The 25,964-nt window shown below is 41.2% G+C and overlaps 1 protein-coding gene across 2 annotated transcripts in view; it reads right to left on the bottom strand.

Moving 5' to 3' along the window:
• Positions 1-25,964, bottom strand: part of COL22A1 (collagen type XXII alpha 1 chain) — a 321,826-nt gene that overhangs the window by 146,506 nt on the left and 149,356 nt on the right. For both annotated transcript variants that reach the window (XM_063451032.1, XM_063451033.1), the window contains exons 9-15: positions 24,855-24,971; positions 21,059-21,103; positions 20,116-20,178; positions 16,394-16,432; positions 9,399-9,452; positions 7,986-8,039; positions 1,564-1,617 (exon numbers count right to left, since the gene is read on the bottom strand). In XM_063451032.1, coding sequence (XP_063307102.1) covers positions 1,564-1,617; positions 7,986-8,039; positions 9,399-9,452; positions 16,394-16,432; positions 20,116-20,178; positions 21,059-21,103; positions 24,855-24,971 — 426 coding nt within the window. The remainder of the gene's footprint in view (positions 1-1,563; positions 1,618-7,985; positions 8,040-9,398; positions 9,453-16,393; positions 16,433-20,115; positions 20,179-21,058; positions 21,104-24,854; positions 24,972-25,964) is intronic.

Here is a 25,964-nt window from a genome sequence, read left to right as displayed (position 1 = left end):
TTGCACAATCAAGATGCAAAATACTGGCATGTTCCTGCAGATTTCATTGGTTCCCATGGCGATTGCTGCAGTTCAAGAACTTTGATTAATAGTTACATATTAATCTAGGTTAAAAAAGGCTGAAGTCCGTCAAGTACACTTTGAAACACATGTTCTTATGCTGTAGATCCAAAAGAAGGCAAAAAAAAAGTTTTGGAGACGATGGCCGATTATGCCACAAAAAGGGAAAATCAAATCCTTCTTGACTCCACAATGGCAATCAGAGTTCTCTTTAAATCAACAACCTTGGTTTAACAACCCACATACATGTTAACTATATCCTTCAATAATCTGTTTAAAAAAAAACCCACAAAAAACTAGGCCTTTTTAATTTTTTTTAAAAAGAATCAAATTCGGTTGTAACAGGCAGGGGAGGTGTTCCTAGTGCTGCATAAACAAATGGCAGATAAATGAACATTGAAGGCATGATCTCTACCAATTGCATTTAATTACCAGCCCAAAGAGGAACAAAATATAAAATTATTATTATTATTATTGTTGGCATGTATATACCGCCAACAGATTCCGTAGCACTTTACAATATTATGAGAGGGGATGTAACTATAAATAGGACAATTACAAGAAAACTTACAGGAACGATAGGATGAGGAGGACTCTGCTCAAACGAGCTTAAAGTCTATAGGACGTGGGGTAAAAAAACACAACATGACAGGAGATCACAATCAAACAAGGTGGAGTGAAGCAAAGCTGGAGGAGAGAGTAAAGTGCTGCCCTTTAGGAGAGAGCAAGAGACAGGTATGTAAGGTAGAGATTACTCTGGGAGGCCATAAGCTTTCCTAAAGTGATGGGTTTTAAGGTACTTCATAAACGATTGAAGACTAGGGGAGAGTCTGATGGCGGTAGGCAGGCTATTCCATAGGAAGGGAGCCACCTGCGAGAAGTCCTGCAAGCGTGAGTTGGCCATACGTGTGCTAGCAGCGGACATCAAAAGGTCACAGGCAGAGTGGAGAGACCGAGAAGGGGCATAACTATGGATCTGTGATGAGATATAAGAGGGGCTAGAATTGGTCAGTGCTTTAAAGATATGGGTTAGCACTTTGAATTGACTCATATAGGATACAGGAAGCCAATGTAAGGACTGACAGAGGGGTGAGGTGTGAGAGGACCGACTAGAGAGGAAAATCAGTCTGGTGGCAGCATATATTACAGACTGTAGTGGGGCAATACGGCTTTTGGGAAGACCAATTAGGAGAGGGTAACAATAATCCATGTGGCAGATTACTAGAGCATTGATGAGGTCCTTAGTATTATCTTGTGTAAGAAAGGGGCAGATGCGTGCTATGTTTTTAAGGTGGATTACATTGTGTGTGTTACAATATATCTCACATTTTGAAACTAATCTACTGTAATAACATGGATCATTCCCATGAAGCAATATATGGTTAGGAAAGGTTCCTTGAAGACTTAAGTAGAGTTTCCTCCAAACGTGGCTGGGTACAAACCGAGACGAAATATACTAAGTAAATTAATCTGTCTCTTCATGTGCATCTCTAAATTATTTACCTGGATGCCAGGAGGTCCAGCGACACCAATTTCACCTTTTTCCCCTCTTTCTCCCTGAAAAATTGTTTAAAAAATAAAATTAGTAGTCATGTAATAGTTAATGCACTATGCCAAATCCTAGCTACCCAAGCAGTTCCATGTCTTAACACAACCACAATCTGATGGTATGTATGTATTTGTTCAACACAGTAGCCAAATTCAATCCCAGGTACTGTTTATATTCCTTCTATGTGTTAGTTCCTAGTGTTTAATGAGTAACTTGGATGTAATTCCTAAAATATTGTTTAAATATAAATATGACAATATTCATATCCTATGCCTTAGGCAAGCATATCAATTAAAATGTTAATTTTATAACAAGACACGGAGGCTCATATTGCATATCCCTTTCTTTACTGTTCACAAATAGCAGCAAAGGAAACAAACAGAATGAAAAAAGAATGAACATGTGATAACATAGGCCCCTCCCCGCTCAGGTCCCAGTATAACAGGCAGCACTTCCCTTCCATTTCCCTCTTTCTTTGCTGCTCTGACACAAAGATAAGTACATGCCATATTTTCTCCTCATATTCTCTTAGTATACTGATTTTGTTCATTGATATTTTCTCTCATTTACTTGTATTTATTTATCCACTTATTTATTCGGTTATTTATTTATTAATTTATTCATTTATTTCTTTAGTATCAAAGTTTAGTAATTTGTCTCATTGTACCCTAGTCTCAGGGCCCAGACCTCCCCTGCCTATGTAGTCTTGTCTCCTGTCTGTTTCTTCTGCCCGGGCGCCTTTCTGCGCATTTTGCGTTCTCTCCCTCATGTTTGGTAGTTTTACCACGTATCTCACGGGTGCCGCGAATCCCGCGAGATTTCCGGCGGCCATTTTCTGACATCCTGTCCCTACATCTTAGTGTGTCACTGGTCTGGGCCCTGGTGAGAGCGATTTTCCTTATTTCTTGCTTAGCTGTTTGGGTGACTAACCCATACGTTCTTTATTTCCTATTACTCCTGCTAGTTTCTCAACATGCCTAAACCCAGACTATCCGCTGGGTCCACTCACTCTGGGGAGTCGGATACCCCACTCATTAGAACTGAGGCTCCTGTCACCTCAGATATCTCGCCTTCTATGGCTGATGGAAATACCCACCCCGGTGGGGCACAGTTTCTAGCGCTACAGCGCTCAGTAACAGATGCCATTATGGCAGCTATGGGGTCTATGTCCTCCACCCTCTCCCACACCATTTCACAGGCCATCTTGCCACGTCCTTCAGACGAGCAACTCTCGGGCCTATTGACACCCCAGGGAGAGGTGTCTAAAGAGGGGTTCAAAAAGGCTACCCGTAAGTCCAAACATTCCTCTGCCTCCAGAAACACCATGACTGGCGCACCTTCGGTCGCCCCAGAAAGCGTGTCCCATCCACGCAAAAGAGCCTTTCCGCGCCAGGCAGAACGGGCGCGGCTATGGAAATGTGCCAGAGCACAGATTGAGAGCGACACCGACTCAGAAATCGGGTCAAATGAGGAGGCTATGAACAAGTCGGATACCGACTCTGATGCGGATGCCGCCGATGGCGCTCTTGACCTCCTTTCCTCTGCTCAGGCAGAGATGCCCGGAGGCGAGACAGGGACCAGGAACCCCGCGGCTGCGGGGCCCTCCCTCGTGGATCCTTCGGGGGTCCCACTCTTCGACCCGGATGACCTACACCATCCGAGGTCGGCGGAGTGGCTCCCGGCTGACCACGTTGCCACATACCTGGAAAATTGGGTCAGAAAACCCTTAAGCAAGGCGGCCCGCAACAAATTGAGGGCGGAGTGTCCTAGGCCTGTGGTGCCCAACAAGGTTTGTGACACCCCAGAGGTTGACCCCAAAATGACCCAGTTCCTCACTAAAATGGGCTGGAATCCCCGTAAAGGAATGGAGTCCGCTTTGAAGTCCTGCCAGGACAAGCACCTGGACATATTCGGACCTTTGGCCAAATTATTTGACTTGGCGGAAGACGCCAGAGCGGAAAACCGCATGGTCGACCCTGAAGACCTTAGAGGTTGGGTCCAGAGAGCAATTTGTATTGCTGGGAGTGTAAATACCTCCCTATCTATAGAAAGGCGTAAAGCCATATTATTCAAAATTGAGCCCAAACTGGCCAACCTCGCCCTTACGGAAGCGGGCAAAGACGCCCAAGGACTCCTCTTCGGAGATTCCTTCATTAAAGATTTAGGGCGCTTTGTGGGAGCATTCACGGCTTTAGACAAGGCCCAAGCCTCCATGAGGCGAGTATTCCAGGGGCGGGTCTCTACCAGGGCCGGCAGACTCAGGAGCCGTCTGTCCGGCCGCAGCTACCCCCAATCCCGTGGCACGGGAAGAGGCTCCTTTCAACACCATAACCAATACCAAGAGGCCTCCCGCCCCATGTTTTTTCCATCCCGCGGACGTCCATGGCGATCCAGAGGCCTTCGGGGTAACCCAAGCTCAAGACGACCATACGGTGAGTTACCTCATACCACACATTTCTTCTCCGGGTTACGTAGGGGGCAGACTCCAACATTTTTTCCCAGCCTGGTCATAAATCACTTCAGATCCCTGGGTACTGAACACTATTCGGGGTTTCAATGTAGAACTCACCAGCCACCCCATACACATTCCCCCTCCTCGACCGATCCGCTTTTCCCTCCAGGATCGCGGACGGATTGACGATTAACTTTCAACCCTCCGGTTCAAAGGGGCTATAGAACTAGCACCCCCCAACCCTGCAGGCGTAATAAGCAATATCTTCCTAGTGGAAAAGAAAGGCGGCCAATTGAGGCCAGTCATAAATTTGCGCCCCCTCAATGCCGTAGTCAGGTACCGCCATTTCAAGATGGAGGGTATTCACCTGCTAAGGGATCCCCTCCTCCACGGAGATTGGCTAGCGAAACTAGACCTAAAAGACGCGTACCTGACAGTGCCAATAGCGGAGGCATCTCGGGACCTCCTTCGCTTTTACTGGCGGCACAAAACATGGCGGTTCACCTGCCTACCCTTTGGCCTATCCTCAGCCCCGTGGTGTTTCACAAAGCTTCTACGACTTGTTATGGCCTGGCTACGCAGTCGAGGAGTTCGACTAATCGTCTACCTAGACGATATTCTCCTCATGGCTCAGGAGCGTTCCACCCTCCTCACACATCTACAGCTAGCCATAAACCTCCTGTCACGCTTAGGTTTCATAATCAACTGGGAGAAGTCATGCCTGACCCCCGCCACCCGCTTGGAATTCCTAGGATTCCAAGTGGATTCGGGGGCAGCAACGCTGAGCCTCCCGATGTCCAAAATTTGATCCATCCGCAAAGAGTTACGCAGAGCCCTTATCCGGCCCCAGCTCACCTTACGCCAACTGGCACGCCTCATAGACCTGCTGGCCTCCTCAATCCAGGCCGTGTTCCCAGGCCCACTCCATTACCGAGCGCTACAGCGCCTAAAGATCGCTCACCTAAGAGCCGGGGCATCCTACGCGGATCTGGTATCACTGGACAACGAGACGAAAGACGAGTTGCGATGGTGGATTCTCAACCTGTTCGCATGGAATGGCAAAGCCATCTTCGGCTCAATGCCAGAATTCACGATCGACTCGGATGCGAGTCTACACGGCTGGGGAGCCCACTGCGAGGGAGTCTCAACTGGGGGCCGTTGGTCGGAGTCCGAATCCCGACTACACATCAATGCCCTGGAACTTCTGGCAGGCTCCTTCGCCATCCGCAGCTTTGCCAAGGACCGTGCCCTATCATGTATTCGGCTCCGCATGGACAATGTTTCGGCGGTGAGATATGTCAACCACCTGGGTGGTACACAGTCGGCGGTCCTGGCCAGATTGGCGAAAGACTTTTGGGAATTCTGCCTGGAACAGAACCTGATGGTCTACGCGGAGTACCTACCTGGTCTGCACAACGTCCAGGCGGACTGGGGTTCACGTTATCTCTCAGACACCAGCGACTGGAGATTGGCCAGGAAGGTGTTCTCCAATATATCATATCTCTGGGGACCATTTACCATAGACCTTTTCGCCTCCCGGCTCAATGCCCAACTCCCACGCTTCTTCAGCTGGAGGCCGGACCCAATGGCGGAATCAGTGGATGCCTTCCTACAAGATTGGAAGGGAGGCCTCCTTTATGCCTTCCCCCCGTTTTCCATGATCCCTCGCTCACTCCTGCAGGCCCGCAAACACCGGGCGGAACTGGTCATGGTCACCCCATTCTGGGAAACGCAGTCATGGTTTCCCCAAATGCTCGAGATGACGTTGGACTACCCTCGACTCCTGCCGGGACACCACGACCTGCTGCAAGACCCGACGGGACGCTATCATCCCCTCCGGCTAGAGGGCTCTCTCCCACTTCTGGCATGGCGGATCTCCGGGGACCTTGGGAAATCCAAGGAGTTTCGGACACAACTAGACACTTATTGGCAGCAGCATGGGCTCCCGGCACTAGACGGGCATATGGGTCAGCTTGGCGAGCTTGGGCTGGCTGGTGCATGGCTCGGAACGAGGATCCCGTTTCGGCCTCTGTAAAAATGATCCTGCAGTTCCTGACGTCCCTCTTCGAAGCCGGTAAGGCTTACAGGACTATTAACCTTTACCGTTCCGCTATCTCAGCGATTCACCAAGGTTTCGAGGGCCGCCCCGCGGGACAACACCCCCTAGTGTGCCGACTCATCAAGGGTTCTAGATTTTCAAGACCACCCAGGCCCCGCTACTCCACGACCTGGGATGTCTCAGTTGTATTGGCTTTCCTCTCATCCTGGCCCGCTAACGCAGGACTCTCCCTCAAACAGCTGTCCGCCAAATTGGTTTGCCTGCTCTGCCTCATCTCATGCAAGAGAGTCTCGGATGTCAGTGCACTGGACTTCGATGCCAAGTCATATACCCCGGACGGGGTAACTTTTAACATCAGCAGGCGGACTAAGACTTCCATCAAAGCGGTATCAACCCTAGTTTCTCCTTCACTATGCCCAGTGACCTGCCTTCGCGAATATGAAACTCGCACCGAACCACACCGCTCTACCGTCTCTCCTCAGTTGTTTTTATCTTTCCGTCCTCCTTTTCATCCAGTTTCTAGCACTACCTTGTCACGCTGGGTGAAATGGCTGCTGGCCCAAGCAGGCATTGATACTACGGTATTTGGCGCCCATTCAGTACGGGGGGCACCAGCCTCTTCTATGATGTCGGCAGGCGCACGCCTAGAAGACATTATGAGGACAGCTGACTGGTCTAGGGAGTCTACCTTCCGAGAATTCTACTTTCGGCCGGCCCCACATACATTCGCTGCGGTAATGGATCAGCTTTAAACTTGCAATATGAGCCTCCGTGTCTTGTTATAAAATTACATGATTTTGCTATTACATGACGAAAAGTCATGATTTTATTAAAGACACGGAGGCGAGTATTGTCCCACCCTTTTTTGCTGTTCTAACACACTGGTAATAATATATTTCCCCCCCAGAATTACTCATACCACGACACACCGCATAGTATGGTCCAATACGGTAAGTGGGGCCATCCTTAGACATTGTTGTTTCAATAATACTGGATATATCAATTGTTTTGTGGGACTGTACATACGGGGGTCTTTTGTCCTCACTGGTGTAACCTTGAAACTAGTTGCAAGTATCGACTTTAACCTATTGGCTCCTGTTCCTTTATATCTTCACAGCTTAATCCGGCAAGACAGCTAGCAATGGTCCGGTTTATTGGTCTCTTCCCGCTGTTCTCCATTGGTCCTATGGATTCTATGGTCAAGCTTCCCAGTTTTTGATGTTCTACCTTCTTCGGTTTTATGCTCTTACCTTGGGACTTTATTCTCACACTACTCTCGTTATGGACATTGTTCTTTGGTCGCATCTGCAGAAAGAGGGAAATGGAAGGGAAGTGCTGCCTGTTATACTGGGACCTGAGCGGGGAGGGGCCTATGTTATCACATGTTCATTCTTTTTTCATTCTGTTTGTTTCCTTTGCTGCTATTTGTGAACAGTAAAGAAAGGGATATGCAATACTCGCCTCCGTGTCTTTAATAAAATCATGACTTTTCGTCATGTAATAGCAAAATCATGTAATTGTCTACCCACCACGCACCTTTATAACCCACCCTGCTTCCTCTCCTGCAACTGTGTCATCCAAAAAACCTAACCCTTTATCTATTCTAGTAATCTACTTTTTCCTCTACATGACATATATTCTAAACGTATCTCTTTGCGAAACTCCCTCCAGAATATAAGATTGTTTGAGCAGGGCTGCAACACCCTATGTTCTTGTGCATTCAACTCGTCTGGTTGCAAATACTTGTCTGTTCGTCCACTTATTATACAGCTCTGCTGAATTTGTTGGCAGTCTATAAATAAGAATAATGTATAGGTAATTGGCAAGTTTCCTAAAACTGTGTTATATTTTATGATTTGTCTTACTCTCTCTCCCTTTGCTCCGTCTCTTCCAAAACCACCTGGTGGACCCAACGATCCCTAAATTTAAAAAGAAATTGAGAAAATAAATATCCATTTGGGAAAACAGTAATAGAATAGAATATTTGGAGATCTGTGACAAGATTAACAGATGTTTTTTTATTTTTTTTATTTTATAGTAACTCAGTAACACTCATGTTCCATTCGAAATTAATTTCGGTTTGAAGATATATACTACATTGATTATCATTATGCATTATTTCAACTCCTCCTTAAAATTCTATTTTCTAAACTTTTCAAATAAATAAAAATGGAACAGTATATTATGTGGAAAAAAACTATAGGTGGTTTTCAATGTCATCTATCTATCCATCCATCCATCCATACACCAATCTATCCATCTATACTGCTTATGACCTGAGAAAGCTGTGTGGTGAAACTGGGGATGCACATGGTTTATGTACAATACACAACTGTTTGTTTCTCATGTTTTTGCCTCCCTCCCTCTTGCATTAGGAAGACAGAGACAAGGTAAGATGCAAGATGTTTTTATTACACAAAAAAACAGTATAACCCAGTAGCAGGCACACAAGTGAAACCCTTCTGACATAGAAACATAGAATGTGACAGCAGATAAGAACCATTCGGCCCATCTAGTCTGCCCAACAACGGCCGAGCCAAGTTGCTTGTGTATATTTTATAACAAAGTTGCATTAACAGGGTGCCAAGATGACCTTGGTTCCACTGCCACATGGTGGAAATAGTATAGCTTCTCAGGAATGAACTAGACATACAAAGAAATGATGAGGGCGACCCTTATCACTCGGCCTGGCACTTTGGGTAGTAGAAGTACTGAGATTGGAACTAGATAGGAGACCTCAGGGGTAGGGATTGAGAATACATCATATTGTTGTCCTCTGAGTATTAAATCCTTAGAATAACTTCTTGCTCAAAGACAAATATAATGCCCTATGGGTTACATGCAGGTTGTGTTGCGACATGATGTATGTAAAGGCTTTACACAATATTGGTCCCTTATGTTTTTCTCTTGTTATTTGGTTCTGAGACCTGCATGTCCCCTTGAATGCCGATTGTTCACTTTTTTGAGACTAGCGCGTCTCCAATAGTTACAGTTATAACAAATGTTCTTATATATACTCTCAAATTGTCGAACAATTTTCATATTCCTTCCAGGACCTACGAGTCCCAAGTTTCAAGCTTTATAGAAATAACCATAAAATGATATTTACCAAAAAAAACAAAAAAAACAAAAGTATGTGGCAACCTGTTAATTCAGCTTTGTTATAAAATATACCCAAGCAATTTGATATGTATAATCCACATATACAAAAAAAATATATATTATAAGTAGCAAGTAGGACATAAAGTCCTCAATAGACTTCCCTAAACTTCCATTACCTTTTCACCCTTTTCACCTCTGATGCCAGTAAGTCCTTGTTTTCCTTCTTCACCCTGAAAAAATAGAAATGTTAACAGTATTATTACCATTTATTTAGTAAAACTACAAAAAAAATGTAAAAAAGTAAACACTGCTTTCTGAGAAACATAATTACTAATGAGTTACTAAGTAACCTAGTAATTTATGCTGAGCAAAAAATGGGTCGCAAGAGAATACTGAGAATGGGCAGCAGCTGAAATAGCCTGCCCTTTGGTGGGTCCCCGCTCAGTTCTCAAGCTGGTTTTTGCTCATCTTGTGCCTTTACAGAGAGAACATCTCTGAAACATATCAGACTGGTCCCACCCATATGGGCAGTCCAGATCCGAAATGCCAGCAAGTTCCCTCTGCACGAGAGATACAGCAACCCCAGACGATCGTTTCAGCCATGTTAGGCATCATCAGTGAGGCATAGCTAATATCTCCCTAGGCACCGTGAGCAAGGGGTCCACGTCTGGATTGTCCCTTTAAACTTGTGGAGAGCAAAAAAATGGGTTGCAAGAGAATACTGAGAACGGGCAGCAGCTGAAATAGCCTGCCCTTTGGTGGGTCCCCGCTCAGTTCTCAAGCTGGTTTTTGCTCATCTTGTGCCATTACAGAGAGAACATCTCTGAAACATATCAGACTGGTCCCACCCATATGGGCAGTCCAGATCCAAAATGCCAGCAAGTTCCCTCTGCACGAGAGATACAGCAACCCCAGACGATCGCTGGCATTTTGGATCTGGACTGCCCGTATGGGTGGGACCAGTCTGATATGCTTCAGATATGTTCTCTCTGTAATGGCACAAGGTGAGCTAAAACCAGCTTGAGTTCTGAGCGGGGACCCACCGAAGGGCAGGCTATTTCAGCTGCTGTCCGTTCTCAGAATACTCTAGCGACCTGTTTTTTGCTCTAGTAATTTATGCTGCCAACAGTTTTATCACCCTGTATTTTTTGGCAAACAATGTTTTACAAAAACCTGCGATGGTCTTCTCATTAGCCGACTTGATAATGGGTAATTTACACTTTGCTTTACCATTGTCAGTTATGTCTATCAGGACAGTGGCGATAGGCTTAGAGCAATTCGGGTAGCAGTTATAGGCTTAGAGCAACCAGGGCAGCTTTGATAGTCTAGGAGCAACTGGGACAGCAGTAGTGGGCTTAGAGCCGCCCGGAGTGAGTGATTCTATGCTTTCAGCATTTCACTGCTGTCCACATTACGTTATAGTTAGTGATGTTAGGTGGGATTTTAAAATAAACATTAGATTTTCAATAATACATTGTTTTATTCCATAAGCTCACCCTTCCTGCCACTAAACCCCAACCTCAGTTGTGTCCCTTTTTGTTCAAATAAAACAGCTGTTTTTAACAGGAGAAAGCTGGCCTCTGAAATGCAACTTCGAGAAAGTCTTGCTGGGCATATATCTATTTAATGCATTGAACAAAGAACATGACAACTCCAGCTTGAAATGTCCCTTAATGTTTAATATAGCATAGTGACGTGATTTATTTATATCCTCTATATTATTAAACTCAATTGTTGCCACTGTAAAAGCAATTTTACATATAGTCTATCTATCTGTCCGTCTGTCCGTCTGTCCGTCCATCCATCCATCCATCCGTCTGCCTAGCTATCTGTCTATCTATCTGTCTATCTGCCTAGCTATCTGTCTATGTATCTATCTATCTATCTATCTATCTGTCTGTCTGTCTGTCTGTCTGTCTATCTGTCTATCTATCTATCTATCTGTCTGTCTATCTATCGATCTATATATCTCTGTCTGTCTATATTATACTTTACTAAGATGTACAATATTCCGAATAGTATTCAATGAAATAAAGCACAATTATAGATTTCCTTTATAGTTCGATAGTTTTTAATATATAGATCTACATATTCTTGAGGTTTTTTTTGTGAAGGCGCAATACAGTATTAAATACAGGAACCGCTTCGTAAATGTACTGACTAAAAAAACATACAAGTTTCCTTCATCTTACATTTTGTATTCATCTAGAATATATTCTTCAGTTGTAGGCAACTTCAACCCCAGGAATTCGCATTCATCATGTTTTTGCTTTAACGGATATAAATGTGCTATGAATGTGTAGTGGATTTCTTTTTAAAGCCAGAATGTTACAGATCAGAACAATATTCTGTTTCAGAATGAAATCTCAGAATATTGCCATCAAGCACTTTGAAATGATGTGAACATTTCTACAATGTGATTGTGAAACATCTGCCAGCTACCTGTTAACATGTAGATAATGTTCTGCAGACAAATTCCGAACTGTAGATTGTAACAAAAATTGCATAAATTAAAGAATCGATCGTCATTAAGCCATCAGTGGTTGGCTTGTGACTGGGAAAGTAACTTGTATGGTGATTGGTTCATGGTTCTACCTTGTGGCAGTCTCTTTGGTAGTCAATATCAGTTGGTGCAGATGGTAAAGCATATGTGTAGTCACGTTCGTCAGCATGGGTAGGCCCATAGCAGTCAACCAATTGGTGTGAGTGAAGTGAAGCAATGCTCTAATGTAATGCAGGCTCACTCTGGGAAGAGAGGATGACATGGTGGAGGAGTCCAACAGTGAGTACACGGCAACATTATAGTCTCCTCCCAACAACAGTGTGCTCTCTGTGAGTTCACAGATTTCGGCCTGGCACAGATTTCGGCCTGGCACCCTCTCTAAAGTGTGTGTCCTGAACAAATACTACCAAGGTTCATTGTGCTCTAAAATCTCGTGATGCACATGATCTCTTTTCTGGTTCATTCAGCCTGCCATATTTCACAGAAAGTATGGTCAGTGGTTGCTGAGTAAAGGCAATGGTCCTTCTACATGTTATTCTTTCCCTCAATAGGTGAGGTGTGGGCTCAGAGAAAGGGGTAGTGGTACCCTGAGGCTAGTGAGGTAATGGGAATAGGATTAGATGTAAGTGAGAAAAATATATACAAAAAACATACACAGTGACAGCTGTGTATTGGCTGCACTGGTGTCGGGAGTATAGGTTCTTGCTCTATGTAGAGACCAGGAAGCACATCCATCATGGTAGTGGCAGCAAAGCCCAATGGGGATCATAGCAGAGTCAGTGGCTCCAGCTTAAGAGTGCCACGCCAGCAGCACAATGTTGCACTTTTGTGACAGAGCTACAGTCAAGTTTTCACAGTCCGTCTCCAGGTGTGCCACTTTGGTGCCATGGCCCTTTATCTCCACTCTCACCATGTGGAGCTTTAACGTAATGGAGGAGCCTAGGTCATCATTTACTGCCTTTAAGTAAGCCTTTGTATTGAGATTCCTCAGAAGGGTCACCTAGTGTAAGGCTCCAGAGTTCTGAGGAGGGGAAGCCTCCCTCCCTTTTTTGGAGAGCGGGGAACTTGACAAACAGGCAGTCTGAGATGCCCAATTCCTCCAAAGCTTGTGGGGTGATTATAATTTGATGGGGTGACTAGGTGAGCCCATGGAGGTGCCGGAGGCTCTTTGGGAGCCCAACGATGTGTGTGACTTCCACGTGGGGGCAGTGTATGTGGGTAAGTACATGATTTGATGCAACAGAGCTCAGACCATGCACCCCATTCTTTTGATATTACACTGTCTTTCTTATTAATTATTATTTATGTTATTATATTTGGTATGTATTTTAACTCCAAATATACATATGAGAAAGTAGTGTTTCCTATGCTATACACATATATACTATATAATTCTAATATGTGATATATTTAGTATATCTTATAAGACCATTATAGTGTTAATTTCTCTCTTCGCAAAGCCTCCGTTACCACGGCTTTAAAAGATAAATAAAGCCAGTGTCCTTTGAGATCACTTACGCTTTATTTAAATGTTACAATATATTTAATTTAAAATGTTTTATAAAAGAATAAGCATTACACTGCACACTGCTACACTTTTACTGATTTCCCATCGGATCTATTTGTAAAATTGAAATTTTTAATCCGACTCGAGCTTTGCCTCTTTCCAGGATCATTTTACCGTTTTATCATTTATTATAATTTTTTTTAACTTCATACAGTCTACATATTCAGCACTGTTCCTTAAAAAAAATAAAAAAATGTTTTTTGATATTTGATGTGCTTGTCAAAACAAAGATATATAGCATAAAAATACTAACACAACGACCACATACTCAGTAATACTCAGTAATAGTGCAAGCAGGAGTTTTTATTCTAGAACACAAAATGGCAAAAAGTTCTAACTGCAGACGAGCCTCTCTCCAGCCTGAACTACCTGAGATTAGTTGGAGCCATGGTACAAGCTGTGAATGACATGAATGCGTATTAAGGAAAGATAATGCCATTTTATGGTTCTAGAAAACATTCATAAAATGCTTGACTTGCTTGTGGATAATTATGGTGCCTCCAGAAACCCTCAATAGAATTATTCTCCTACAGTCCACCCTTATATAAAAAGAGAGTTTGACAGAGATAGAGAGTACATAAAGCATTATAAATAATGGAAAATAAATGATATAGGGAAAACTTAGCATTTGTCTTTTACAAGAGGATGGTGAGAAATATTTGGTTTCTTTAAAAGTTTCCTTATGTTGTTGTTTGTCTTGGCCTGCGTCTCGGCCTGCGTTCACTGTCCTACCTATCTCTAAATGCCAGGACCTCTCAGTAAGTGACATTAATTTATTACCTTCCAGTAGTAGAGCATATTCTGATACTGTTATTACGGGGCTGACAGAGAGATTTCATGGTGTGAATGATTGGAAAATTCTGTTTGCAGCGTATCTATGAGCCTGTAGGTTTTTATTTTATTTTTTTTACCAGCCTTCTTCAAAACAACCATACAGTGTTTCTGGTTTTGTCCTGAGACTCCTTGCCAAAAGATGCAACACATATTTGAACCATATCAGAACCATGCAGACATATTTTAGGAGCCAGGTAAATTACACTTCAATAGAATTCTGTACGTGAAATATTTTAAAGTGCCATACCTGCTCTAAATTACAATTCTTTCAAGAGTAGGCACTTCACATTGAAAAGAAACATTAGGCAGACGGACAGAGATTGATTTTCAACTGGTTCATAGCACCCGGTATTAGAACTGCTTTTAAACACACAGCAGATAGTGACCAGAACCCTTATTACCAAGAAAGCCCTTTTGTTTGTTTTTCTTTCGTTAAGAAAGCGTAAGAAATTTTTAAAAAACTCATATATGCAAACAGAAAAAGAACCAGATATTTAATGTTATTTTATGTAATGACTTGTGACCAAAATCTAAAGTGGACAATCTACAGAAAACATTGTTAAATTATTTTTATTTAAATATCCAATACTATATCATATTAACATATTCTTACTACTAAACTGTTAATGTGAGATGACTAATTTCCTGTCCTTCCCAGTGCATTTGGCAGCCAACGACAGTGACTTTTGGGGTCATTTATGATTTACCTATTTTTTCTAGTTGGTAGTATTTGTTTTTTTGTTTTTTTTTAATGCCCATTTCAGCTTTTATAACAATGTTATTTACTGTGTTAGTGGCAGCCCAACAACTTAAAATGCAGACTGTCAAATAGGGAACTAGGAGAAAGATGTATTGCCGGTAAGGTAGATAATATTTCCTGCTTTTTAAGATGTTATTTAATCCGGTTGTTTTTGGAAAGGGTAAGATAACCTTACGAGCTGCAGCAGAGTGGGGCAGAGGCTCTTTTCCTAAAATAACGCAAACTGTGTATTTAACAAGGGAAATCTATACATCATAAAGTACAGCACTCAGCAACTGCTTTCCCAGGTTTAATGCTTGGAAATGGAAAGCAGGGGCAGCAATACTTTGGGCAAAGTGTCTAATTTAAAGGCACACTAAAGTCACCAGAGCAACTACAGCTGATTACATTAGTTCTGGTGTATATAATCATTCCCATCAGGCTTTTTGCAGTAATCAATGTATTTTCAGAGAAAATGCAGTGTTTACATTACAGCCTAGTGATAACTCCACTGGCCACTCCTCAGACAGCCACAGAGAGAACTTTGTTGTAAGTGTATGTCCCAGTGCTGCCTGGGATTAGTGGGAGTTACTTTCCAGAGGCAACTATTTCATGTGCCAACATTCACATGGTGACAGGTGTCGCTCAGCAGTGCAATTTCCACGAATCTCTGCAGATCATCTTTAATAGGTTATTTTCTATATCATTAGTGGATTTCTGACTGTCTTGATTTAATGCATTAACAACTTCATATACAGCCCAGGCATTTGAGAAGCCACAGTCACATGGAGGATGGAGCTGGGAGTACAAAATCCCCTCTGTTCTATATTTCTGAATGTTGGGTATTTCGACTATTTATTGGAAAACACACAGCAGGAATAATTCTGCGTACATTTTACAGCCATTTACACATTGAAGCCCAATGTAAGAATTTAAGAAACTTGTTAAAGTGTGTTAGTAGTCTGCTTGCATATATTGGCAGTTAGGGTGCTCTAGATTCCTTCCATCAGTCTAAACTATGGCAACTGACAGCAACCGTTTTCATTTTCCCATTGATTTAATGCAGGCTTCCCCAAACTCCGGCCCTCCAGATGTTGCTGAACTTCAACTCCCATGATTCTCAGCCTATCTATTTCATTCATAGAATCATTGGAGTTGTAGTTCAGCAACATCTGGAGGGCCGGAGTTTGGGAAAGCCTGATGCTTGCTAAATATTGTACCACATCGTAAGACTACCTCACTTGTTATTTGGAATACATGCTGAACCTCCATCGGTGTCCCACATGTGTAGCACAGACCACACGTGAGTTTGTGTAGCCTCTAGCCACTCAGAAACTCAGTGATTCTACTGCTTGACATCACAGAACAAATAAGATCGTCAGCTCTCTAATTAAGGTATTACAGTACTTCAAACAAAAAGCCTATATATGAAGAATCTATATTGAGGCTGTTCATTAATGGTGGGCAGGGAACATGGACATATGAAGTGCGGGAGTAATGTGTATTTTCAATCAGATTGGTTTATTACCTGGTCTCCTTTCTCTCCTTTTGCAGCAAGGCCTGTTCCCTGCAATAAAAAATAATATTAATATTAAACATTTGCGGTTTTTACAGTTCCATGACCAATTATCAAATGACCAAATAAAGGAACAACGATCGATACAGAAGAGAAAGAATGTTCACAATCACGGCACCATAAGAATCGGGTACTGTGTATTGGTTATTAACTATTCCAGATAGAAAGGATAGGGGCAAGGAAAACAAAACAGAAAACCAATGGCATTAAAAGCTCATTGACCTCCGTCTAGAGATGTGCATGGTGCATTTAGTTTCAACCACTAAAGAATGAGCAGTCTCAGATGAAAACTCCAACCTGATTAGGACACAAAAAGGACATAAACTAAGGTGGAATGTTTTAGATAGATGCCAGCAACAAAACGTCTGTTAAATGTACTAACAATCAAAACAAATTCCATGCAGAAGATAGTGAAGATAGTCCAGGTCCGCTAAGGCACGTTCCCCCCTTGTTTATATGTTGTCATTATATATAAAACATTTTTTTGTATCTGATTTATTTCTGTTTATATCACTATTTTTACCACAGTCATTGCCCTTCTAACTTCTCTATTTCATTCATAGTATGACCACATTCTGACCACTCTCCAATCCTTCTTATTCACACATTTGTGGACTCTATGAGCCTCTTACTCATCAATTCAACTTGTTTTCTAACTGTTCTATATACAGTCTGCTATCTCTGCCTCATTTCTCACCATTCTACCTTCCTCCAAGTCTATCATGCTCTCCTTAAAGCATCCCTTCTGTTCCATCCCTTTCTTCATACTCTCATCTCTAATTTCACTAATCTTATCTCCACACCCTGTCTTTTTCCCCTCTCTGTTTTGTTATCCCTCCAGTTCGGTATTACCCTCTAATTAAACCAGTTCTTGCAATCCCATGTTCCTTTAATTATTTCTCGAAGTGCATCTGACTCTTTTATTAACCCACTTTACCACCTCTTTTTCATTCTTTCTCACTCTGGTTCTCCTAACCTAACCCATTTCTTCAATCCTTGCTATCCCTTACTACTCCATTTTGTTTCCCTCCAATGTTTACTTTTTGCTCCACTCTCGGTCCTCCCTCCTCTTCTTCTTCTTCTTCTTCTTTTTTTTTTATTATATCTATCCACCATATCCAGTATTCTTGTCATCATTCCTTCTCTGTGATCTATGTATGCTCATCTTATTTATTTATCATATACATTACTGCCCCAGTCACAGAAGAAAATGTGTTGATTGGTTTAATGATACCAGAAAAAGGAATCCAAATGGCATTAAATATACACAGTTCTAGACTAGTGATGGCTATACTTGTCTTCCTTGGTGTTTGTGAACTACATTTTCTATCTTTCTCAGTTAGCCTTTCACTTTGATACCAACAATACCAGAAAGTATGATAAGCGCTAAAATATCAATAAAACTGTGTAGAGCAACAGGCTTCAAACACTGATAGTAAAGGATACCCTTAACACCTTATTGGTAAAAAGAGGACACATGGTACAAAACGTAAATACAGGTTGTGCCAAATTCAAAGTCCAATAAGTCCACAAATGATTGCAATGTTCCTTGCTGATAAACGTCAAGACTTCAGATAATGGGAGATACATGCAATAAAACAGAGAATAACCAGTGATAGGGCAGAGTGTCCTAGTGGCTCAGGAGGAATTTTGCTTATTAGAAAATATTTGCGTACAACGCAGACTCTGAGAACCAGCTATCAAGCTCTATTTAACCTTTGCGTTTTTTATTGTTCCTGACACATCAATATTGTTAAATACTTACCTGATAAGAATACCCTCAAGAGGATCATCCCCTGGAGTATCTACCATACATTATATTACTGGTGTAGATTATACTGCCCAAGTGCTAATTAATTACTCTATGGTGTTACTGCTCTTTTAAATGTGAGTAGACTATTCTTATCTTTTTACTTATTACTGCATTAATCATAGTGAGTTATTTTGTCTTCTATTTATATTTTTTTATTAGATATTCATCGGTATGCTGAGAGACTGACCCCTATCCATCAGTGGGAATTGCACCACTGTATGCTGTTTTATTTAGAGCTGGTTTATAGTTCTATTAAATGTGAGTGCTATACCATATATATTTCTGTTGCATGTCCTGCACCTAGCACCAGACACTATGCACTATTACTGGTTATTCTCTCTTTTATTGCATGTATCTCCAATTATCTGAAGTCTGGACGGTTACCGTCAAAGAAAATCCCAAACATTTGGGGACTTAGTGGACTTTGAATTTGGCACAACCTGTATTTGTGTTTTGTAGCCTTTCACTTAGCCACCTCTGCTCTAGATTAGGAAACACGTGGTTTCTGGATGGAAGGCACATCTCAAAGGGCTGACATTACCCCCAGACTGATTTAAAGCAACTATTACTTCATTCATTCTAAACACCCTCATCCACAGCTCAGGCATTTACAAATTTACAGGCACATGGAGTAGGGTATCGTTAGGATAAGATTATATGGGTATATGAAAATCATCTTTGCACTTATATCTATTTATTTAGCTAGTAAGTTTAATTATTAATGTATTGATTTATTTTCTTTACTGATTGATTGATTGATTGATTTAAAAAAATAATACATTTATTTTGTTAATATTGAATAAGGCATATGATTGGGCTACAATGCAGAGATACTAAATGAATCGATAAAAAAACATGCGAGGAAAGGAACAATATATTCAGTAAAATGATAGTTACACTTTAATATATATTTCACTTAATATTCCTCTCTACCCGATTCATTAAAGTTCCACTATACTTTAATTAACCTAAAGCATGCTTTGCAAAATTTAATTCACCATATTTCTCTGTAAATATATTAATATTCTCATTCTAATGCTTTGTCGGCAAGTTTTTGCTAAAAACATTATGCAAGTTTATTAATAAACAATGGTGTTTTTATAATTTCATTTACATGGTGATCACATATAAACTGCAAGAAATAATGAGCAGAATAATGCTGGAACAAGGAGAAACTAGATAAAATTAGAGATAATTACACAGCAGAAGGGATTCATCTCTGGCTTAAAATGTTTTGATGGACAGGGGTCTTAACCAATTAGAAGAAAAGGAATTCTCTATAGAAAAGCTTTCTATCCATATATCAGCCTCTTGTCAAGAATTGGTACATAGCACTGAGATGCTGCCTGACATCTGGTGAGGAGAGAGTCACAAGGACTCCAGAGTTCCATCCAAGTGTTTGTAAGTGGGGGAGAAGAAGACCTTTGCAGCAGGTATCACAGTTTTCCCTCTTCCTCAACATACCATAAATTAAACAGAAAGAGCCAGAATATGTCCGTACATCCTGACACTGATGACTTTCTAAGAAGAAAATTTCAACTTGATACAGAGCGATTTTGCAGCACATGCACAGACTGTCACATCTCAATGGGGGCGCTGTGTAGGTGTTGGTGGTGAATTTCACCCCCAGCAGCCCCATTCAGCCACCACTACCCAAAGTACATTTATTAATCTTATAGGGAAAAGACTGTGTAATAGATTAGAGATCAACAACCTGCTCTATAAACAGCAAATCAGGATTCTGTATCATAGTGTCAAATGAAATTCGGACACCTGAGGAACCTTCTTGTGTCTCATTGGGTTCAGGTAATAAAAATAATTACACATGTCATCACAAAAAATATCACTTAAAGTAACTTACAGGTTCCCCCTTTTCTCCCTTTAGACCAGGAATTCCATCAGCCCCTTTGCTGCCAGATTCACCCTAAAAAAAATAAAACGAGAAAATACAATGTTAAGACATGTTATATTTAATATCTTTGGAACCTTTCAAATCTTTTATATCCATATCCTATAGATCGACGTGCCCCTTCTCTTTGCACAGCACAGTCCTTTCGTTGCCTTTTTTTCTATACTACAACCTTGTAGAGCACATTTTATTTTATCGCAACATTCCCATAACTATGCCAGTATTTTCTTATGTCCATTCTTTCTCAACTGTTCTGCCACTATATCATTCTGTCACTCCTTCAGTTTTTCTCCCACCATCACTATATCACCCCCTGTTTCATTCTCTCTCAGCTGTGCCATCACTAAACCATTCTGTCTCTCATACTGCCTTGGCTGTTCCTTCACTATACTATATAATTATTTTTTCACTCTCCCAGCTGTCCTACTTCTATTGCATTTTCTTTTTCATTTAGCATGGCCTTTAGTTACTCTCTTGTCTATCTTGCCATGTCTATTTCTGTCTCTTAATTTATTGGCAAAGTCTACAGTTGCAGAAAATTCCACAAATTAGAGAGAATGAGTCTAGTGTGTGCTTCTGCCTTGGGATATCTTCTGTAATTGATTTGAAACAATGCTTTAAGAACAATATTTCAACAAACATGTTACATATATTATTAACCAGACCCTCTCATTGCCCCAGTGCCATTCTCTCTCCTAAAGTCGGTTATAACTCACTGTCCTTTTATCTCCTTTTTAATGTCAGTTGCATCTCCAAGGCATATTGTTTCTAATGCATCTTCTACCATGATTCAATGTACAGACATTGGTCTCTAGATCAGTTAGTTTCTAATGCTCAAAGTCAATTTTAAAAGGAAAACATTAAAGAAAAATAGCAAATGAACCAAAATACTAACCTTTGAACCAATTGGGCCAACTGGACCAGGAAGTCCCTGCTCTCCCTAAAATAGCAGAGAACGCGTACAATGAAAATGTCTAGTCAGAGGTTAAAATGTTACACAATCTACTGAGGAAGATTATTTCTAAAGCAAAGCTAAAGAGTAAACTAGATCAGTCTTCAAATGTTAATCAAATGATATTAGAAAACATGTCCAAAAATGTAAATAAACGTGTGCCCAAACAAATGTTATCGTAGACTGATACACAGTATTATGACATTTTCAAGATCTAAATTCATCAGTCAGCATTATTCTAGATGAAACTTTTATCTTGAATTATCCATGTCCATCATTTCGTTTTTTGGCAGATGTTTGGGCAGTACTTCAGAATCAAACTTTGAGATCCAACAACACTTTCATGTCATAACCCCCAAATTAAAACTTGTTTATCCTCTGCCTACAGAGTGTTCCACCAACAGGCTATCAGCAGACTTATACCGGTGTCAAGTCCAACACAAACTGTGTTTATTTAAAGATCACATTGCTATAAAACATGGAAAGTTATTAAAAGGTTAAGAAACATGGCAGTGCTTGTTCTACTTGTGCTAGTGTTGCTAAATATTTTAACAACTATGTGAGTACACTGTAAAGTATATAGCATTCCCTCTTTGAGGACTCAGAATGTTCTAATGATTCGTGGAATGGATGTTGGTGCATGCTTTGAGCTTTGAGTTACATTTTATGGGTCTAGAGCAGGGGCTCCCAACCCAGTCCTCAAGTACCCCCAACCAGGCCAGGATTTACAGATTACCCTGTTGTGTCTAAAGTGATTTTTCTTTTTTTCTAAAACACTTTAGACACAACTGGATAATCACTATATCCTGGACTGTTAGGGGGTACTTGAGGACTGGGTTGGGAACCACTGGTCTAGAGCATCCAGTTGACTCTTTGAGTACAGAAGGACGCTTGTGACAATTGCAGGTAATCTTTATTCGTATTTTACTTATATTAAATAGGAAGGGAGTTTGAGCACTCTTATTATGACAAGATGACAAAACCAACATCAGTATGTTGTAAATAAATCACTCACTCTTTATGTGGGGATGCACAGGTGCAACATTCTTAAAAAATTAAACAAAAGATAATATATATATAGTGCAACTCTGTGTTGATTATGTGATATAATGATTCCAAAATCACTTATTCCACAGGGTAATTGTACAAATGCAATTTATTAAAACAAATATTGAAACAAATAAAAATTAAATCACATAAAGTATGGTGAAGAATCCTCTTGGTGTGATTTAGTTTGTATTTGTTTCGATATTTGTTTACATAAAATGCCGCCATCCAACATACGCTACAGATTTCATCTGATCTCTTTTGGGCTCTAGATTATGTGTGTGCCATTTTGGAAGAATTATATCACATTCTCACATTTTTACCAGGTTGTTACACTACATGTGTAATCTTTTGTTTCTTTTTTGAGCATTATTTTGAGGCAAGGAGAGACCACCTGGTGAGGGGGGGTAAGAGAGAGGAGAGACCACCAGGAGAGGAGGTGGGAAGGAGAGAACACCTGGGAAGGTTGAGGGAGAGGAGAGACCACCAAGGGGGGAGAGTGGAGAGGAGAGACCACTAATGGGGTGAGGGAGAGGAGAGACCACTAAGGGACAGGGGAGTAGAGGAAAGACCACTAAGGGGCAGGGGAGAGCTCTAAGGGACAGGAGGGAAAGCTCCAAAGAACAGGGGGTAGGAGAGAGCACTAAGTGACAGGGGGAGCACTGAGGGACGGGGGTAGAAGAGAGCAGTAAGGGACAGGAGGGGAGAGCTCTAAGGGACAGGGAGGGGAGAGGAGACCACCAAGGGACGGGTGGGAGTGAAATAGATTATTAAGGGACAGGGGAGTAGAAAACACACAGAGAGGCCAATGAAGGGGTGGAAAGAGAAGTACAAAAGGGCTGGCAGGGGAGAAAGAGACACACAGAGGGGCTTGGGAGGGAGACGCACAAAGGGGCTGGGGGAGTACGACACACAAAGAAGTTGGGAGGATGTAGGAGACATACAAAGAGTAGGGATAAGAGACAAACAAGGAGCTTGCAAGAGATACACTAAAGGTGGATGTAAGACGCAAAATATAAAATAAAACATATTTTTTCTGCTCCCCTCTCAGCCCCTATCCAAATCCCACAAACTCTCTCTTTCACAACACACACACAAACACACACACACACACACACACACACAGAGAAACACACCATGCTTTGCTTACACACAAACACATAATGCATCCATTACACACATACACAATGCACCCCTTACACACAAAGACAATGCATCCCTTGCACTCATACACAGAAACACACAATGAATCCCTTACACACACAATACACCCCTTACACACAAAGACAATGCATCCCTTGCACTCATACACAGAAACACACAATGCATCCCTTACACACACACACATACACACACACACACACATACACACACACTGCTTCTCTTACACACACTCAATTCACCCCTTAGAGACAATCAATGCACCCCTTACAGACATATACACTGCATCCCTTACATACACATAAACACACCTTGCATCCCTTACACATGCAAACACAAATTCACACAATGCATCCCTTACACACACAATACATGCCTTACACACAAACACGCACTGCTTTCTATCCTTTACACAAAAAACACACTGCATCCACTACACACACACACACACACACACACACACACACACACACACACACACAGCATCACCTACACAAACTGGTATCCCTATACTCTAAATTCCATAAGCACACACATTAGATCCTCTATGGGTGGTCCTTATGGGCATACTCACCATCAGGCCCTGGGGCCCAGACCTTGAGCTGTGTAAGGGGCCCCCAAAAATGGAGCTGCTTCTCATCCCCCCAGAATATTGATTTTTGTGACCACAGTCACAAACAGCCGACAGAGAGCCTGTTCTACACCATCCTCATCTGGTTGTAAGTAGGCAATCTAGTATATTTCTGGTGACACTAATCTCTAATTTACCTCACATTAAAGGGACACTATAGTCCCCAGAACAACTGCAGCTTAATCTAGTGGTTCTGGTGTCTATAGCCTGTCCCTGCAGACATTTTAATGTAACACACTGGCGTTGGTTCATATGACAGATCATATGGATGGGGCATTGTGATGTTACATGGTGGGCAGCACATATGGGGGGAAGGGGCGGCACATTTTTCTTTTGCCTAAGGCTGCTAAATTCCTTGCACCAGACCTGTGTAGGAAGCGTCTATACTAACTGGATTTTGGCTGAGAGAATTGTGTTGAATGGGTGAGGTGCTTATTGTGATTGTATCGCAGTTGCCAAAACAGGTGTGTAGATTCCTCTTAAGCCAATCAGAACTTTTTATGTTTTGAAATAAAATGTTAAAATGTTTAAGAGGTAATAAAGATGTCCATTTTTGTTTGTACAGTACTACTTGTTATAATAATGCATTATTCTTGGAGAGTTTTCTGTAAATACATTTGGTTAGTAACATAACTTGCTATATTTATAATAAATTATGAAACTTATGATAACAAATCATTGCCTATCTCCCCAATAAAATCTAATAAACAACTATATGTACACAAAATACCTAAGGGAACTGAAGACTAATATGTCATGATAAGCTGCATATTAAAAATTACCCTCACATGACCAATAAATCTGGATTTTGACAACCGCTGCAGCTGAATATGCAAGTCAATGTTTTCTTTGCTAATTCACATTATTATGTAAAACAAGATAAAGTCCTCATACACTTACCTTTTCACTGAATGGACAATTAGAGCAATTGACAGTGTTCTGTGTCCCTTGATGTTGTAGACCTGTAGGTGTTGGTGGAACTGGGGGTGGCGGTTCAGTGACAATTGTAACAACGCACTAAAAAAACACAATATATATACATAATTTAAAAGCAACATTTGGCGTTATGGCAGGCTTATACAATGTGTGATCATATACTGAAACGAAATCTTTAAGTCAGGTGGTATTTTTTTTAAAACGTATTACATTTTATGAATTTGAAGCTGGTGTTTAGTAAGTTAGGTTGCTGAATTGTCTGGTTGCTAACCATGTATATAAAATGAAAAGAGGGTTAATGATGAAGGAGGTTTGATAAGTGAAGTTGGAACACATCAAAAGTAACTATGAATGTTTCGTCCCCCAATGGGTCTTTCTGAGTCATCAACCTTGAAAGTAATCATAAAAAAATAATTCTGATAACTAAAACACTTAAATGATGAATTAGTGCTTTGATAGTCCTTCTCACACTTAATCAGAAGATGTATGTAAAAATTATAAACCGTAATGCATAATCTGATAAAAAAGGATGTGAGGTTATTGTTTCTATCAAAAAACACAGTATAAGTTTCTTAACCCCTTAAGGACACATGCCATGTGTGACATGTCATGATTCCCTTTTATTTCAGAAGTTTGGTCCTTAAGGGGTTAAAGATGAACTTGTAATATCAAATTTGTCCAAAAACAATCTGAGTCAATTCAATATATTCAGGTCAGTTAAAAAAACACTTTATTAAGCTCTGATGTGTTCGTTGACACCATGTGATTTTGCTGTAATGTATATATTCCCAGATTAAGACATGGATGTCTTCGGGTATACTTCGGGTATAAAAACCCAATAAATACAAAGTGAAAAAAGAAAAGTTTTTAACTAACAACAGGAGTGAAGACAGACAATTTGCACTGAGGTCAAAACAAACTGAACAAGCCAGGAATTATCACCAAACTGAGGCTACACTAAATGTCTATATAATGTAAAACAACTAGACCAGTTTTCTTTGTGGTTGGAACTGTCCATCTAATCACTTTGGTTTTCACCCAGTCTCCACTCAAAAAATCATTGAAAACTCACTT

The sequence above is a fragment of the Pelobates fuscus genome, chromosome 4, assembly GCF_036172605.1.
Source record: "Pelobates fuscus isolate aPelFus1 chromosome 4, aPelFus1.pri, whole genome shotgun sequence".
Taxonomy (NCBI): Eukaryota; Metazoa; Chordata; class Amphibia; order Anura; family Pelobatidae; genus Pelobates; species Pelobates fuscus.
This window is presented reverse-complemented; position numbering and strand designations above follow the sequence as displayed.